Source organism: Acipenser ruthenus, chromosome 17, assembly GCF_902713425.1.
Source record: "Acipenser ruthenus chromosome 17, fAciRut3.2 maternal haplotype, whole genome shotgun sequence".
NCBI classification, from domain to species: Eukaryota; Metazoa; Chordata; class Actinopteri; order Acipenseriformes; family Acipenseridae; genus Acipenser; species Acipenser ruthenus.
Window position 1 is genome coordinate 17,379,844 of NC_081205.1, and position 16,744 is coordinate 17,396,587.

Sequence of the window (16,744 nt, forward strand, 5' to 3'; positions counted from 1 at the left end):
TGGTACCAAATAAGTTTTTATTATTAAAAATGATGTATTTAAAGCAGTAATTAACATCCTGTTTTCTGCTATGGAAAAAAAAAAAAAATTGTTTCAATTACACATCAAAACAAACCATACCCCCCCCCCCCCCACCCCCCAAAAAATACCAAACAAGCTATCATTTCTAGACCTCAAAAGCTGTGTAACAAAAACAAATAAACAGAAAAATTGTGATGTTGAAGGACTAAACATAGGCTTTGGTCTCTCCAGCAGAAGAGGCTTTGTAGATATTTTGTTGGTTCCGCTGACCAGGACCTGCATACTTGTATCCCCTGAAAGAAATAAAGTATAGATTTAAAAACAAAGAAGACCCATAGATTTGCAATGTGATAGATGGATAAAACCAAGGGATCTATTTTAATTATCTAAACAGTGGCTGAGCTAAATACCGCCACTCTTTAACTCTGTATTACCCAGCTGGGGTCTTCCCCCAGAGCTGATTAATCGAACCGAATTAATGTTAATATATACAATAAAAATACAGTGAAATTAGGTTTTTGCAAAAAAATCAGGTTTGTATTAAGATACTGCTTAGATTATTAAAGTGGACACCCCAAGTTTCAGCCCTACACAATAAAAAAACACTTAAATAAAATAAAATGAATTCGATGTGATGACTAATTGTTTAGTGCCCCAGCTTATTTTTGTGGAATATTGTGGGTCTGTGAGTCTTTTTACAGTTCCTTCACTAAAGTCAGAGAATCACCAACGAACAGGAAAGCAAACACACAAAACACACACCCTTTCATACATGACTCTCCTGGAGACCTCCGTGTTCCTAAAACAGGTAGGAAACACTGGAGAGTTATTGCTCGTGTTTTATTCTGTTTTTAAAATCATGAAAAAAATTAATTCCATATACAGGGCTGGGAAAAAATCCTGTTGTTGAAGATATTGAACATTTGTTGTGATCAGACATATTCAGTTTGCTGTCTTTTGTGTTTTCATAGTTTATTAACCTTAGACTTGCACAGATTTTTTATATACTGGGTGGTAATTGTGTTCTGTGGTAGTACTAAAATGCAACACTCTATGTCGGCTAGATAAACCATGCTTGGATACAAGTCACTTTAACCACCCTTGTGAAAATGTCAAAGTACCGTGATGCAAACAACTATCTCAGCGCATCCAAAAACACTGGTAAACACAAGGATTATTACTTTTGGGTTACTATTACAATACAAGTTAATACCATTTTGCGGTGGCACATCTCTTAAGTACTCTCACGTTGTTTTTTTAATTTGAAAAGAGTTCTGCAATACAGAGTAAAGAGCATCGGTATATCAGTGAATGCAGGTGGAAAGCAGCTCAGAGGTTATCAGTGAGAGAGGTTTCTGTGGTGCGTGTGAATGCAGGTGGAAAGCAGCTCAGAGGCTGGCTTCTTACTTTTGTCCTCCAGTGCAGGAGCAGCACAGGAAGGCTCCTCCCAGGATGGCGAGAATCGCTCCTCCCCAGCCCATGTAGAGAGCAGGCCCCAGCTCATACCTGCAGGCAAAAGGGAATTTGTTATCACGTATAAATCATTTATGAGAAATCAAACAAGCACACTTATGGGTTTGTATGCTGTGTATGTCATGCCATGCCTAGAACATAAAGCTCAGTCCGAAAGTTTAAAAAATCCCATCTTTAATAGTACTGTAGTTCCGGCTGCAATATCAGTTTTGTGATTCTTTAGAAGTTAATACATTGGATAGTTTGAGCATTCAGAACCACTCAGCTTCTTTTCATTGTCCCTGTGACCAGACAGTGCAAGATGACATCTCTTACAACAATAACAGACTACTCATGGTGTAATAACCTAGCATATAAAACTCGCAAGAAACAGCTCAGAGCAATAATTAAACTGCTCCTAAACTAAGTTGTCTCAGACTATTTCAAATGTGAATCGGAGATGGGAGTAAACCCCTGATTTTATTTTAAAAAGCTACAATACCTTATATAAGCAAGTGTATTCTTTCTCTGTTAAATTGGTAAAATTCCTGTGATTGGTCTGAAGTTATTTTGCTGTTTTTTTTTACTTTTTTATTTTGACATATTTATTCAAAAGATGGAGACCCTTATTATCGTGTCCATCCATCCGTCTGTCACTCTACCTGCCCTGAACGGCTGTGCTTTCGTACCAATCTTCACCAAACCTGTGTCACACACTCCTAGCCTCCTGCAGAAGCTTGGATTTGCATTGCGATCAATTTACATTGTAACGCAGAATATAGAGCAAATGTTTAGGGTGTAGATAAATGTAAAACTGCTGAGAGATATAACACCCATAACTTCCACATGTGGAGTACCAATATATTAGAACATTATTCAGCAGGGATTGTTCATCTGTTCTTTATAAGCTTTTTGTTTAACAGGGGTCTTCCATGGTCACTCACGCACATCCTCCTCAGCTAAAACTACAACACCCACAATGCATTGCTCATCTGTCGATAGGATGAGATCTTCCACCTGGGATACTTACTTGGTTCCTCCGTAAATGGGGTTGTAGAACTCTTGAGTGATTTGGTATGCATACCAGGAAACCGGTATGATGCAGCACAGTCCTGGGAAAACACACACAGACATACACAAAACCTGTGAGATATTTAGGCAACGTGTATTCACAATTGTATTGAAACATTACATTTCCATTGCTGTTGTATTTCTATTTTTGAAGCCAGAACTGAATTTTACATGCAGTGTGTGCATGCTAATGACTTACTTTCAGTCTTACACACATACCTTATTAAGATGACATTTTTATAGTCATCTTAATAAGGTGTGTGTGGGGGGGTATTTTAAAGAAAGCCCAGCACAACACACTGATGAAGAACCTGAATCATTATTCAAACGCATGGTCTTGGTGGTTCCACTTGAACATACCTGATGCAATTAAGCAGACCCCTCCAGTCAGGGCGATCTTGCCCTTGGTCTGTTCGTTGCCGCTGCCGATTTTGGTGCACTTCAGCCCTAGCAGAGCCACTATGACCCCCGCCAGGCCCAGGAGCAGGGAGACGATCATCAATGCCCGGCAGCCCTGCACGTAACCTGGACACAGAAACACGATACCTTCAGACATCCAGGCAAGCCTTAGACAACTTTACCACAGTCATTTTACATGGTGCCTACGTCATGGAGATGTATTACAATAAAGTTGCTCTAGTCATGGCAATATATTACAATAAACTACAAAAAACAAAATATGTATGAATAAAGACAAAGACATGCCACAGCATGGTACTGTATTGAAAAACATCTTGTAGGAGAGGATTGAAACATATAAGGATGCAGCTCAGAGCCTTCTAATTACACACAACAGAATATATTATACAAAGGCTACTGCACTGTGCTACCTCATAGCAAAGTAAAAAGACCAGCAACACACGCCAAGTTATTTTAATAATGCATACACCACATTAGCAGCGTTTATGTTGCAATTCCCCAAGTCAATCATTAAGTGGCTAGAGTGGACTTCAGGGTCTTGATCTGCAGTTAAGGGCCCGGGTGTCTAATGGACGCTCTGGCTACAGTGAATGACCATGAGAACTTCTCAGTTTCATACAAGGCTATTCACTGCAGCAAGACAGTAATGGGAAGTGGCTAATTGTTTAAAGTGCTTACCAAGGCTCTAGAATATGTTCTTACCTCTTATTAGTACCAGCAACACCCTCTTATTAGCACTAGCAACATTACTACTAATTGAGTGCTAACCAAGGCTTAAAAATACATTTCTTATCTATTTTTAGCACTAGCAACATTGTCACTGGTGCTCCTTTAAAAGAATTATAACCAATGCTATACAATACACTTTCACATCTTAGCATATTACTTTTTATGAAAATGAGTCCAAAATCCAAGACTAATTTTCAAACCCTGGGTAGCGCTCCTTTCAAGGGGAAACAGGTGAGAGAGACTAGGTTTTGAAATACAGGGCGCTATTCACAAACCTGGAATTTTTTTGTTTTAGATGAAAGGCTTGATTTCATAGACAAAGTTTGGAGACATAGAAGCTGATTTTCACTTAAAGTGGCACTCTTCCTGAGAACAGTCTTTCAGGTTGTGTGAATAAGGCTCACAGTAAAGTCATCACCTTTGTACAGTGAAGAACTGGTGGTCATTGTTTTCCTGCTCTCCTCAACTCTGTCACTTCCATCAACCAATTATAACCATGTCCTGACTGAGACTGTAGACATACCGTAAACTGCTGCCATAATAGACAAGCCACTGATAAAGCGCAGAGAGCTGATTGGTGCCAAGCCATCTGCACTGACTGCTCCGCTGCACTTTGGACAGCAAAGATCACACTAACATGACTCAGTTATATAAGGGAAACTTAGAGGGCAGTGTGATAAAGAGAGCTGTAAATCTCCCTCCCGACCACAAAGGGCGCTGTGTAAGGTTGGAGGTACACTTCCCCATAGACGGATCGACTCGATGGTGGATGGAAACAGGAAGCTGGCCATCTTGGAGGAAGCGTGTAGCTGCATGTATGCAAAACGACTCCCATGCGATCAACTGCGGGCCAGGCAATGATTTATTAAACAGTGGTGCTGGGCTGATTGCAGGGAGGAGTTGGGTAGTACAAAGGGGATTCAGCTACGTGAGTACGGCCCCTTACGCTGAGAACGTAACCTACAGCTAGTGCGTTGTTTGTTTTGTTTTGTTACGTGTGTGTTTGTTTTTTGCAGAGGAGGAGTTGGGTCCCAGGAGCTAACGCTATACAGCCAGCACACACCCCTGAGCACTTCCTTCACTGCCCCAGTACAAACACTCACCACGATTCCCTAGATTTGAAGAGCACTATTTCTTGCACAGTGGACATGGATTGAGGATTTATTGTGAATTTTTTTTTTCGTTTGCAAGCCCACCGTGTACCCCCCGGTATCATTGCTGGTAGAGTAGCGGCTCTTTTGTTTCTGTTTAAATAAACACAGACGTTTTTGGGAAAAATACTGTCTGTATTACATAATCCTGTCGGTGGATATGTGTGCATGTTCTAATATGAATATATTGGAAAGGTACAGTTTTTGATGACAAATGTTTTTTGTTCCCTCCAGTTATTGGTGTTTCAGTGCTTCTTATGTCAAATACCGTGCTGGAACTCTGCCAGTTAATGGATTACAAATGACTTGACATGGATTACAACAGCAACTGAACTATTCAGCACTTTACATATAGATCTTGTATTTAAATAAAACTCAAAAGTAGATTCAGAATTTATTTTTGGACAATGCACAAAGTATAGCTGTATGATACCTATAATATTAATACATACCTGGGCATACCCAAAGAAATTTTCTCATTAAGGATACTCGTTTATATCAGTTTCTCGGCACACCACTATTATTATTATTATTATTATTATTATTATTATTATTATTATTATCTAAATAATTGAAAATATTGTCAGGAAGAAGCATCGGAGCTTTTTAATAGCCAAAAAAATTGCAAACTGATTGGTGAAAAAGCAGTGCTTTTTACATTGTAATTACAGTGTGATGATAGCATCATTTTATCACCAAATGAAATAAGTCTCACAGAATGTTTTAGCCCAACTGGTTTTCTGATCAGAGCGATCATTATCTACAGGTAGCTCTCCTCTTAAAGGGCCGTAAAGCTACTTAAAGCTGAAGGGATCTTTAAATGGTGACAGGCATTTCAAGCAGCCTGAATGATCCAGACCAAAATAAAATCACATTTAAAAAATGTAAAAATGTGACAAAATATAGACAATAACGGTTGTGTCTTCATAACTTGTACTAAAGAATGTCCAAACCAAGTTTCATCACAACCAGATAAGCGGATTACTACACGTTATGTGTCTTTAACTATAGGGACACGACTATGATATTGCTGACCTGAGAATAACAAACGCTTTGAACAGCCCAGCTCGTTGACTTGTCATTTCTTTTGCACTTCCTCATTCAGCTGGGGGAATTTCCACTGTAATTTCTACTGCAGGTTTTTTCATCTCACCAGAATGGGAAACACCAAATTGCTCGGTAACGTGTCTGATTCAGGTTTTTTTCAAGAGCTTGAATAATTTCTCAATTTTTGTAGCAAGAGAAACAGTTTGGATGTTTGTTTACATGCCATTTCATAGTGATGAGGTGCACTCGTGGAAATCAGAATACAAAACGAGGCAATGATAAATAATGACGGTTCTGGAAAGATTGAATAAACCAATCAGTGTTCCTCAAGACACTCTCGCAACAACAAGTCAGTTTTAAAAAGATTTAATAAACCATTTGAATTTAAGTTTGATGATGATGAGTTATCAGGTTACAAAACAGCACTGTATCAGCTGTGAACGAATCACTATCGGTGCCAAGAAGGTGTTTTTTAAAGTGAAGTTCATATTCCTTTAGGCAGAGCATTTACAATAGGATGAATCCATTTCACCTGAAGGTTGTTCTCTTAGGTGAAGTGTTCTCTTAGGAGGTGTTCCTATACGCAGAGACTGCTCTACTTTACGATCGTGCCTCACCCTGTCATAAAACTTGACTGTAGGATGAAGCAGTTTGAAATGTGACCTCTGAGCTCTTGTAAAGGAAATGCATTTGGAAAGTTTAGAGATGTTTAAGATTTCGTCATGAGAAATGTGGCGTAGTGGCCCGTGGTCAAGGCTGCACTTTTAATCATAAATAATTTAAAACACAGTAATGGAACAAATCAAAGCGTTGAACAAAACATTATAACAGCAAACAAACTCTTAAAAATAAACAAAACAACACCAAAGCTACGGCGATCACGGTGTTATTTCTATTCCTCTTACTTTCTCACTCTGTTCAGGCTGGACAACACACCTCCACTGAACCATCTCGTCCCAAACAAACATTTATCTGTGTCTTTTATAGGGTGTGTCCAGTTGTAGCTGGGCTAATTCAATTCCTACCTGGCTACATTCTACACTTTTGTAACTTACTAATAAAACAACTACCAATTAAACAATTAAACCTTTTACCACGTAGCTGTGTAAAAGCGACCATCTTGGCCAAACGCTGTTCCTCTACACCCGATGGCTGCCAGCCACAAAACACACATTTTGCTTGTGCACGGCCTCTGCCCCATCACAGAAATGTATAGCTAAAAATAACATGCTTTAGTAGTCATTGTCCAAAAAAACTATTCTACATTGTTTTTATTTTAACTCTCAGAAGCAACATGCATATTTTCGACGGTCTTTATGACCAGAAGTACAGCATTGAAAATGTGAGATCTTCGAAGTAATGATAAAAAAAATATGAGACAGGATTTACTGGAATTATTCTGTAAGCTTGATGTATTTTAAACAGATGGTAATTAGACAGCTCACTAAACCAATATTTATATTCACTTGCTAGACTATGCACTCTAGTCACACACACACACAACTTAGACAATTAGCAGTAATAGCCTGTAATTAAAGAGTGTTGTAAGATTAGGAGCAAATAGGATTTAGCAAAAGGGCCTAAGTCTCTCCCCATATAATTCCAGCAAGTCTCCAATTACATAGCGTCTGTAATGCTATCCTAATCACTAAATACTACATTTCAGCACAATATCTATAGGACAGTGTATATCCATAAATATACTACATGGATATAATCATAAATACATCTTAATATAGCTATACACAAAGTGTATATTTGGAATACTGTTAGATAAATAACAAGAGACTGAAAACAACATGTTTTGTCTTCCTGAAAACCTGTTAAAATAAACATACACATTCTGAAAGAGGTCAATCCAAATAGTATCTCCTTACATCAATCGTTAATTCACGATAATAAATTCAACATCTGTTTCAACTCTGCCATGACTCATAATTTGCTACTGAGATCAGAACAGATTATGTACTTGTGGCCACTATTGTAATGTTAGCATTATTGCACTAGAAGACAACAAAAATATACAGTACAACCTTGACATCCCTTTTCAAACTGAACTAAAAAGACTGGATGTCCTGCTTGGAGCCAGGTAATGAACACAGACTCTTCTTCAGTTTAGTAAAAAGAAAACGAGTGATAAAATAAGACAATCATTTCGTTGAGCAGTCTTCGCCAGTTTTAAACCGAGGAGCGCATTTTCAACAGTTAAATGTACTTTATTTCTGGAAGGCTGAATTTCTCCATGTTACAAAACCACAGCAACTCTAATATACTCCAAACTCTCTTCAGCACTCTCAGGTTCTTATTTTGTAACATTCCCGTGGGGTTTTTCTTCTTTTAGAAACCAGTACATTATTGACATTATAGATGGATTGAAAGCTTTCAAAAAAAGATTTTCACTACCGCTGGACTACTCTTTAAAAGCATTGGTATCAAATAGCTAACCATTACTGCATTGACCACCCCCAACCCAACGCACATTCAAACAGAGACAGTACCCACCAGGCAATGCCAACAGGGATTCAAAATCGCGGCAGTTGGACACCCCTGTGCTGTCCTTAGCACAGGCCTTCCAGAGGTTCTCGTAGAGGGTGGAGGAGGTGATAACGCTGCCCGCCACAGTCGACACTTTCCAGCTATTGTTGGCCAGACAGGAACCTGTTATCAACCAGCTGGTTATAGACAGCAAGAAGCCTGTTATTTCTAACGCGGCCGACATGACAGATATTTTGCAGTAGCACAAAAACTAAAAAAAGTTGTTGTAAAATAAATAAATACACAGAGTGTATCCACAGAGTCAGGTTGCTTGTGCCCTTCTGAAGGCTCCGGAGTTCGATCTGCTTTTGCCTCTACCCGTGAATGCTGGGTACTTTGGTCTTTGTCCCGCAGTTATAAAATGATAAGCTTTCCACTCCCTCGAAGCTGTTATAAGGAGTGGTTGATGACTGTTTTTATGGTCGCTGGCTCATAAATTGATCATGGAAAATGATTACCGTGTTTATTTTACTTCCTTTTTTAAAAAATTGATCTCGAAATTCTAGGTTGGGCTGTTTCTCTGTGTCAGACAGTTGTATCTTTGCTGGAAATGACCTTCACACACAAACAGAGAAACAAAAACTCGATACCAAACTATGTCATCTTTGCTTAACACCAAGCCATTTTTTTTTTTACAATGGCTTCAACAACAACTCATTAATAGATTTTTTTTTACACAATTTCTCAATTTTTACAGCCAGAAAGACATTTTTAAAAACAATTTGTACCAAAAATGCAGACAGAAAAAACAAATCACCTTGCAGATCCTTCAGTAATGACCACCAGCCATTTTAATAATAGAAAATGAGGCCTATTTTAGTTTTCAAACCCCACACTGTATAAACCAACCTTATTTCACTGTATTTGTGTTGTAATGTTAATAATAGGGTTAACAATCTAATTATACAGATATGTGATAATATATCTGTATAATAAGTGCATTTAATAGAAGTATAAATAACATGGATTCGTTTTCTTTAACTGTGGTTTAGGTTTTTAAAATACAGAATCCTTTTAGATTCTCAAGTCATGTGTAAACTGGATTTAATTGTTAGATTTTTTAAAATTATTGTTCAATACTTGGCTTCATAGGGGACTAATACAGTTAAATCTAAATTAACCAATCGAATTATCTGTCTGACATTCATGACTGATTAACCCTTTATTGATACTGAGACTAACAGCAGGGTTCTTCATTTCATGTGTTTATTACTGAGACTAGCATCTTATTCTCTAGGGGTCTTTGTTTCATGTGTTTATTACTGAGACTAGCAGCTTATTCTCTAGGGGTCTTTGTTTCATGTGTTTATTACTGAGACTAGCATCTTATTCTCTAGGGGTCTTTGTTTCATGTGTTTATTACTGAGACTAGCAGCTTATTCTCTAGGGGTCTTTGTTTCATGTGTTTATTACTGAGACTAGCAGCTTATTCTCTAGGGGTCTTTGTTTCATGTGTTTATTACTGGGACTAGCAGCTTATTCTCTAGGGGTCTTTGTTTCATGTGTTTATTACTGGGACTAGCAGCTTATTCTCTAGGGGTCTTTGTTTCATGTGTTTATTACTGGGACTAGCATCTTATTCTCTAGGGGTCTTTGTTTCATGTGTTTATTACTGGGACTAGCAGCTTATTCTCTAGGGGTCTTTGTTTAATGCGTTTATTACTGGGACTAGCAGCTTATTCTCTAGGGGTCTTTGTTTCATGTGTTTATTACTGGGACTAGCATCTTATTCTCTAGGGGTCTTTGTTTCATGTGTTTATTACTGGGACTAGCATCTTATTCTCTAGGGGTCTTTGTTTCATGTGTTTATTACTGAGACTAGCATCTTATTCTCTTGGGGTCTTTGTTTCATGCGTTTATTACTGGGACTAGCATCTTATTCTCTAGGGGGTCTTTGTTTCATGTGTTTATTACTGAGACTAGCATCTTATTCTCTTGGGGTCTTTGTTTCATGCGTTTATTACTGAGACTAGCAGCTTATTCTCTAGGGGTCTTTGTTTCATGTGTTTATTACTGAGACTAGCATCTTATTCTCTAGGGGTCTTTGTTTCATGTGTTTATTACTGAGACTAGCATCTTATTCTCTAGGGGTCTTTGTTTCATGTGTTTATTACTGGGACTAGCATCTTATTCTCTAGGGGTCTTTGTTTCATGTGTTTATTACTGAGACTAGCATCTTATTCTCTAGGGGTCTTTGTTTCATGTGTTTATTACTGGGACTAGCATCTTATTCTCTAGGGGTCTTTGTTTCATGTGTTTATTACTGAGACTAGCATCTTATTCTCTCGGGTTCTTCGTTTCATGTGTTTATTTTTGAGCATACTGTTTTAAATGACATTTTGGAGTAAAGTATTTGTTTTGAGCTGACATGTTCTTGTGATAAATGTTAATTCTCAGGTTTCACCACTTAAGTGATAACAGGCCAGATATATCCAGGTAAACAGCAGAAAACAAAATGATTGAAATATCTCTGTCAACTTTCCAATGTAACTCTTGAGTATTCTTTTAATGTAATTATTCTATTATATATTTATGTTTGATGCTGAATCTAAAAGAATTCTTAAGATTCACTGAAAGTCTGACAAGGCGGGTGTTGACATGATCGACACCCAGCTTGTATGCTTACCTTGTAGATGTCTCTGCTAGACTCAAGTCAGACTGATTCAGAAACAACTCATATATTGAATCTCATGAAGCAGCAAAGCCTTCGCCTCTACCTCAACCTGCTGCACAACAGATTTCAATGAGATTGCAATGAAGAATGCTCAAAATACGTGCTACACAATCAACAGGTTTCAATGAGATTGCAATGAAGAACGCTCAAAGTAAATGGGTTACACAAAAAGATGAGTGCTGTATTACTTATTCTATACTATTCAATCTGAACAATATATATATATGTACCCTGCAGATTTAAACAATTCCAACATATTAACCTTTATTACAGTTCTAAACCATGACATCTTTACTTTGTAAGCACCTAATACCCATAGGAAGCTGTGTAGTCCAGTGGTTAAAGAAACGGGCTTGTAACCAGGAGGTCCCTGGTTCAAATCCCAGCTCAACCACTGACTCATTGTGTGACCCTGAGCAAGTCAATGAACCTCCTTGTGCTCCATCTTTTGGGTGAGATGTTGTTGTAAGTGACTCTGTAACTGATGCATAGTTCACACACCCTAGTCTTGTATCTTGTAAAGTGCTTTGTGGTCGTGGTCCACTATGAAAGGCACTATATAAAGATTATTATTATGTACGTAACCCTTACTGTTTAGTATCATATGGTCAGTTCACATACCCTGGCAGACTACAACCCAAATGGAAAGAGTTAGGGTCATTTGATTAATGTGTCACATATGTAAAAACACCCAAACACCATGCAGCTGATGGAAAATAGGCAAAATATTTTTTTGCAGCAATTTTCTACAGCTTAGCCACTGCTCAGTATGTTAAAAGACAGATAGCTGTTGCATATCTAAGACGTTTCTGAAGTTTTGATCTGGGGTTTGCTAGCTGTTAAGAGAATGTTACAGTGTTGAGGTGGACATGAATAGAGGTTTTACTGGTACAGAACTCAACACAGTAACATTCCTGGCAGTCACCAGTGCAGAAACATCAAAATGACGAACAGTTGTCCCACACAGTCCTTCTGCATTGGTGGTAAATATATAATATTTGGGGTTCCACTGCATCTCCGAGTTTTGAGATAAACTTGTTTAATTAAAGAGGACACAATTATCTATGCAGGGATACCAGATATTTAGTGAGCAAGGTGCCCGAATGGGAACAAACTGGGTGATAAAAGCCCCACATGTAGTCGTTCTACATTACGAAAAATAAATAAGAGTTTGGAATACCCTGCACTTGTGAGATGGCTTGATCATTACCCCCTTCAATATGTTTAAAGGGGATGATTAGCTATTCAGGGATACCAAGATATTTGGTATGTAAAGGGTTCGAGTCATTCTGTTTCAAGGCTGGTGACACCAGTGTATATAAACTATCTGTATTGAAAGTTTCTGTGCCACTGTATGTTTGGCATGAACTGAAACGGTGCAATTCCAAGGTTAACAGAGGAATATACAATTGACTAGCCTCACTGTCTATCTAAACGCTAAACGCAGACACTGTTGAATTTGTGTTTCTGGGTTTCCTAAATTCAGGTAAAATAAAGAAGAAAAGAGACCTTGGACCTGGTTCAAGGATTTAAACTTTCAGTGGAAATGCTGCATTCTGGGGAATCGTACTTGGGCCTACTGTTTTTAAATCACTAAACTGGAAATGGAGTGTGAACAAAAACAAAGCATCCCTGAGGGATTGCTGATCAAGGGGTTTGTAAACATTAAGTAAATGAAAATGTGAACAAAGTGAGTAGTTTAAAAAGCATATATATATATATATATATATATATATATATATATATATATATATATATATATATATAGTGTATGATTCATGGTTTCTGAAATATTGGACGATACCATAATCAAAGGTGACAGAGAATCACAGAATACAGCTGTGTATCAATGTGAAAATCTAACATTCCCTGAACTTTACAGATCATTATTTTCAAAATGACCTGTGGCATTGTTGTTTAAAACAGATGTCTGATAATGATTCAGTGAAGTAAATGAAGCATTCACTGCTAATATACTGAAGAAACAAATACTACAGATCTACACAATTGAGTAAAACAAGATCAATTACAAATGAAATTCACCCTATGATACAAAATGTTTGCATAACTTAATTGGTATATAATTGCATCAGACTTTGAGAACCAATGTAAGAATTCCTTTTACTCTAAAGCAGTGGTGTCAAGCTCCATTTATTTCAGGGCCATATTGTAGAGATGTTTGCTTCACGGGCTAGACAAACATAATGGGGTCTATATTAATGATGCAAACTGTGCCGTGTAAGAAACAGTTTAGTTGATAGCTTTAGATGGCTAGCATTATTTTCTTCCTCTTAGGAAATTAGATTAGCACCACTTCGAAACAGTTTGACATTTTCCTACCATCTTTATTTTGTTTTGTTCTCTGGATAATTTAGAAAAAGGAAACCAATAACACATTCAGAGTTGGATTAATGGTTAACAGAATATTGATGGGCAGGTCAACTGAGTGACGTTTTATTTAGTTTTATCAGTATCAACCTGAAACTCTCCAATTGAGAGACTGAAACCAGGACATGGGTTTCAGGCTAGTGAGTCAGAGAGCAACAGAGAAAGAGAGACACTCTGCGTGGACAAACAAACAACAACACCGATACCCACTGAGTCAGTCCAGAGTCAGGTGAAAGTGACACCCTCCACTCTTTTCTTACAAAAAACAAAAAGTAATAGTTTAAAGCTTATTTTATTAATCTTTATCAATCGATTCATCTTTTTTTCTATAACAACAACAACAACAACATTCCACATTATATAGTTTTTAATATTTTTTAAATGTGCTCAGCGCTTTGAGAAGACTCCTAAAGGTAGCAAATCCAAAGTCTCTGGGCGAGGTAAGAGAATGTCCTTTCACCCCTGGTACGCACAAACCTGGGAAGTCACAAACAAACTGGCATCTTAGATGTAGCCCTCTAGCTCTGTCATCCCAGTACTCTACATCATTTCAGTGTAAAGGGACATAAAGGACGTTTGAGGTTTTATAAATGGGAATGTCATTTTAACATCTGTACAGTAATTTGGTTTAGTCGGGTTGGTAGTTTTTTTTGGTACAATCATCTGACAAAGCCACATTTTCACATAATTTCAAAGGGATGAGGAAGGCTATTGTGCCCAGCAGTTAGAATTCTCCAGACAAGCTCATAGCAGCTCAAAGCCAGGGGGGGCATATTTGGAGTATAATGATGACAACTCTATGTTAGAACAAAAGAGCCCAGAACCACTCAGAATGACTGCAGACGACATGAAATAGTGAGGAAGGGAATGGAAAAAAAGCAAATGACAGCTGAAGCCTCCTACTATTTAAAATAAGAAATACTAAAAGAAAATTAATAAATTAAATTACAAATGTTTCAGATGACCAGAAAATTAAAAAGACTTTGTTGAAACATTTTTTCATTGAATCTTTGAATTTATTATACTAGTCAAGCTAGCTCAGAACATAATTCTATAAATCTTCCCATTTTACATTTTCATTAGCACATAGGTCTCAAATGTGCATATATTCAAAGAAACATGTTCTGTCAAACATGATATCTGGTACTACTTTGGGTAAAGTAAATTTAAAACGTATTCTTATTCTTCTTAGCTACAATAATTTTAAGTTTATTTGGTATTGTGTTTCTAAATTCAGTGAGTGTTTTAGTTATGCATGATTAAAATACCAATGACCAGCCTTTGGAGGGCCATAAAAATGCCCTGGTTTGGCCACTATGGTCTTATCTAGCAGTACAAGATATACCTGTGGGCTTAAAGCATGTTAAAGGGAGTTCAAAAAAGTCAGTTAAAAAACAATGAGTGCACTTACTGTCCAGCCCCAGCAAGCCGCGGAACCACTTGCACTGCACAGAGCCCAGAGCACTGGCAGCGCAGTTCATCCACAGCCCCTCAAACACCCATGTGGCTGAGATGACAGAGTCAGCATTGCTGGACACTCTCCATGTGTTGGAGCAGGTGGAGGCAATCTGCAAGATCAAACCCAGGAACCCCATCACCAGCCCAACGATCTGCAGGGCCATCACAGCCATAGCTCTACTCAAGGTCCTGGCTTTGTCTCGGCCTGCAGATTGGAGTGCATTAGGTTTATTTTTCACCTTCTTAACTAGCCTTCAGTGACTCATATTCAATGTTTGTTTCTAATGAACTTCCATCTCAATTGTTTTTTTAAAAAAAGGAATAGAGATTGTGTTGGTCTTATTAGAGATGACATTTAACAGTGGATTGATACAATTGACTTAACACTGGTGTCAACAGGAGTTTAAAAAGGTCATCTTAATGGTGAGGTGGTCTGAGTTGGCCTCAAAGCTGAGTTTTACTGTATCACATATCATAGCCTGTGCTACACATAGTGACACCAAAAGGCAGTCAAAGTTTCCATGTGCATAGGTAGATATATTGTACTATAGTAAGGCTCAAGTTATACATTACAGTTCAAGCACTGTAACTTCAATTACAAATAAAATATTAGCAAATATTGATAAAATGGCTTGGAGACATAAAAAAACAACAATTTTTTATATTTAAGATGTAAACAATACTTAATGAGTGATAATTAAACCAATCTATTAAACTTGAAATAGCCAATAGTATTCTGCTTATACTGCATGAAACTGAGGGGGAATGTCTGAATACATTATGGTGCCACTGTATGTCGTACATGCTCTGGTTCTAGCATGAGCCCTTTTTAATAAACAGGTAGGTAATATATATAGTAAAATGTATACATTAATTTGAAAAAAAGAAACTAAATGGGTGTTGTGTCAATTTTAAAATATTAAAATATTAAGATGGAACTGTTGTAGAATAATTCAAGAACAGTTCCAGAATTTCAACCATCATTGAATTCTTTTAAACAGAAACAATAATTCAAGAGCTTTGTGAATATGGTTTAATGGGGCAAATTTCCCAAAAGTTTACTCCAGTCTAATTAAAAACTTGTTTACAAAACTAGAACCAAGTAATATAATTCAAGTTTTCTTAAGTATAGGGTCTTGTTTCTTGTCTTGTGGCATTATCATTTTTCACTTTTAAAAAACTAGGAGTTATTTAAAGACTTAATACTTTTGTAATATGCTGTGTCTACATTGCTACATTGCTAGTAAACCAATTTCACAGTTATTTTAAATGATTTTAGTTTTAATTTCTTCTTACCTGTGTGTTCAAGTCTGCTTAGTGGCAGTTTACAATCCAGAACTGCTAATCAGGGCCGCAATGTTCAAAGAGACCAAATGAAAAAGATCAAATGCTGGAAGCAGTATTTGGGATGATACTTGTGACCTCACTGAGCAAATAATTGAGATGTGCTGAGGGGGCAATGAACCCAGGGGAAAAAAAGAGGCCACTTCACAATTCAGGCAGTGTTCCTATTGACGGCAATGCACCTTCAATATTAACACCACCCGTTTTCAGTAATAAGACCACCGTCTGTAGCCCCAAATGTATGAAACTGTATGAAAGTGACAATATCCCTGTCTGCATCCAAACACTATCCCTGTCTGCATCCATACAATACCTCTGCCATGCATCCATACAATACCCCTGCCAGGCATCCATACACTATCCTTGCCATGCATCCATACAATACCCCTGCCATGCATCCATACAATACCCCTGCCATGCATCCATTCACTTTCCCTGTCATGCATCCTATGAA

The 16,744-nt window shown here is 37.6% G+C and overlaps 1 protein-coding gene across 2 annotated transcripts; it reads right to left on the minus strand.

Moving 5' to 3' along the window:
• On the minus strand, positions 1-16,346 carry cldn15lb (claudin 15-like b). 2 transcript variants are annotated; one of them, XM_034038244.3, is made up of 6 exons: positions 16,243-16,346; positions 14,900-15,151; positions 2,905-3,069; positions 2,504-2,585; positions 1,429-1,527; positions 1-314 (listed from the first exon to the last, which is right to left on the minus strand). In XM_034038244.3, exons 2-6 carry the CDS (start codon positions 15,117-15,119, stop codon positions 227-229), a joined length of 654 nt encoding a protein of 217 aa, XP_033894135.3. In that variant the 5' UTR covers positions 15,120-15,151; positions 16,243-16,346; the 3' UTR covers positions 1-226. The 2 variants fall into 2 exon arrangements, with proteins under 2 accessions (XP_033894135.3, XP_058846021.1); XM_058990038.1 differs by lacking the exons at positions 14,900-15,151; positions 16,243-16,346 and adding an exon at positions 8,394-8,744.
• Between the last annotated feature and the right edge of the window lie 398 nt (positions 16,347-16,744).

What these genes read in the sequence shown, in the direction of transcription:
- cldn15lb (XM_034038244.3), bottom strand. Translation starts at nt 15,119, where the DNA reads ATGGCTGTGATGGCCCTGCAGATCGTTGGGCTGGTGATGGGGTTCCTG. An exon ending in CGGCTTGCTGGGGCTGGACA is followed by an intron (nt 3,070 to 14,899) that starts GTAAGTGCACTC and finishes TTCTGTGTCCAG; the next exon opens with GTTACGTGCAGGGCTGCCGG. An exon ending in CCCATTTACGGAGGAACCAA is followed by an intron (nt 1,528 to 2,503) that starts GTAAGTATCCCA and finishes TTTTGCCTGCAG; the next exon opens with GTATGAGCTGGGGCCTGCTC.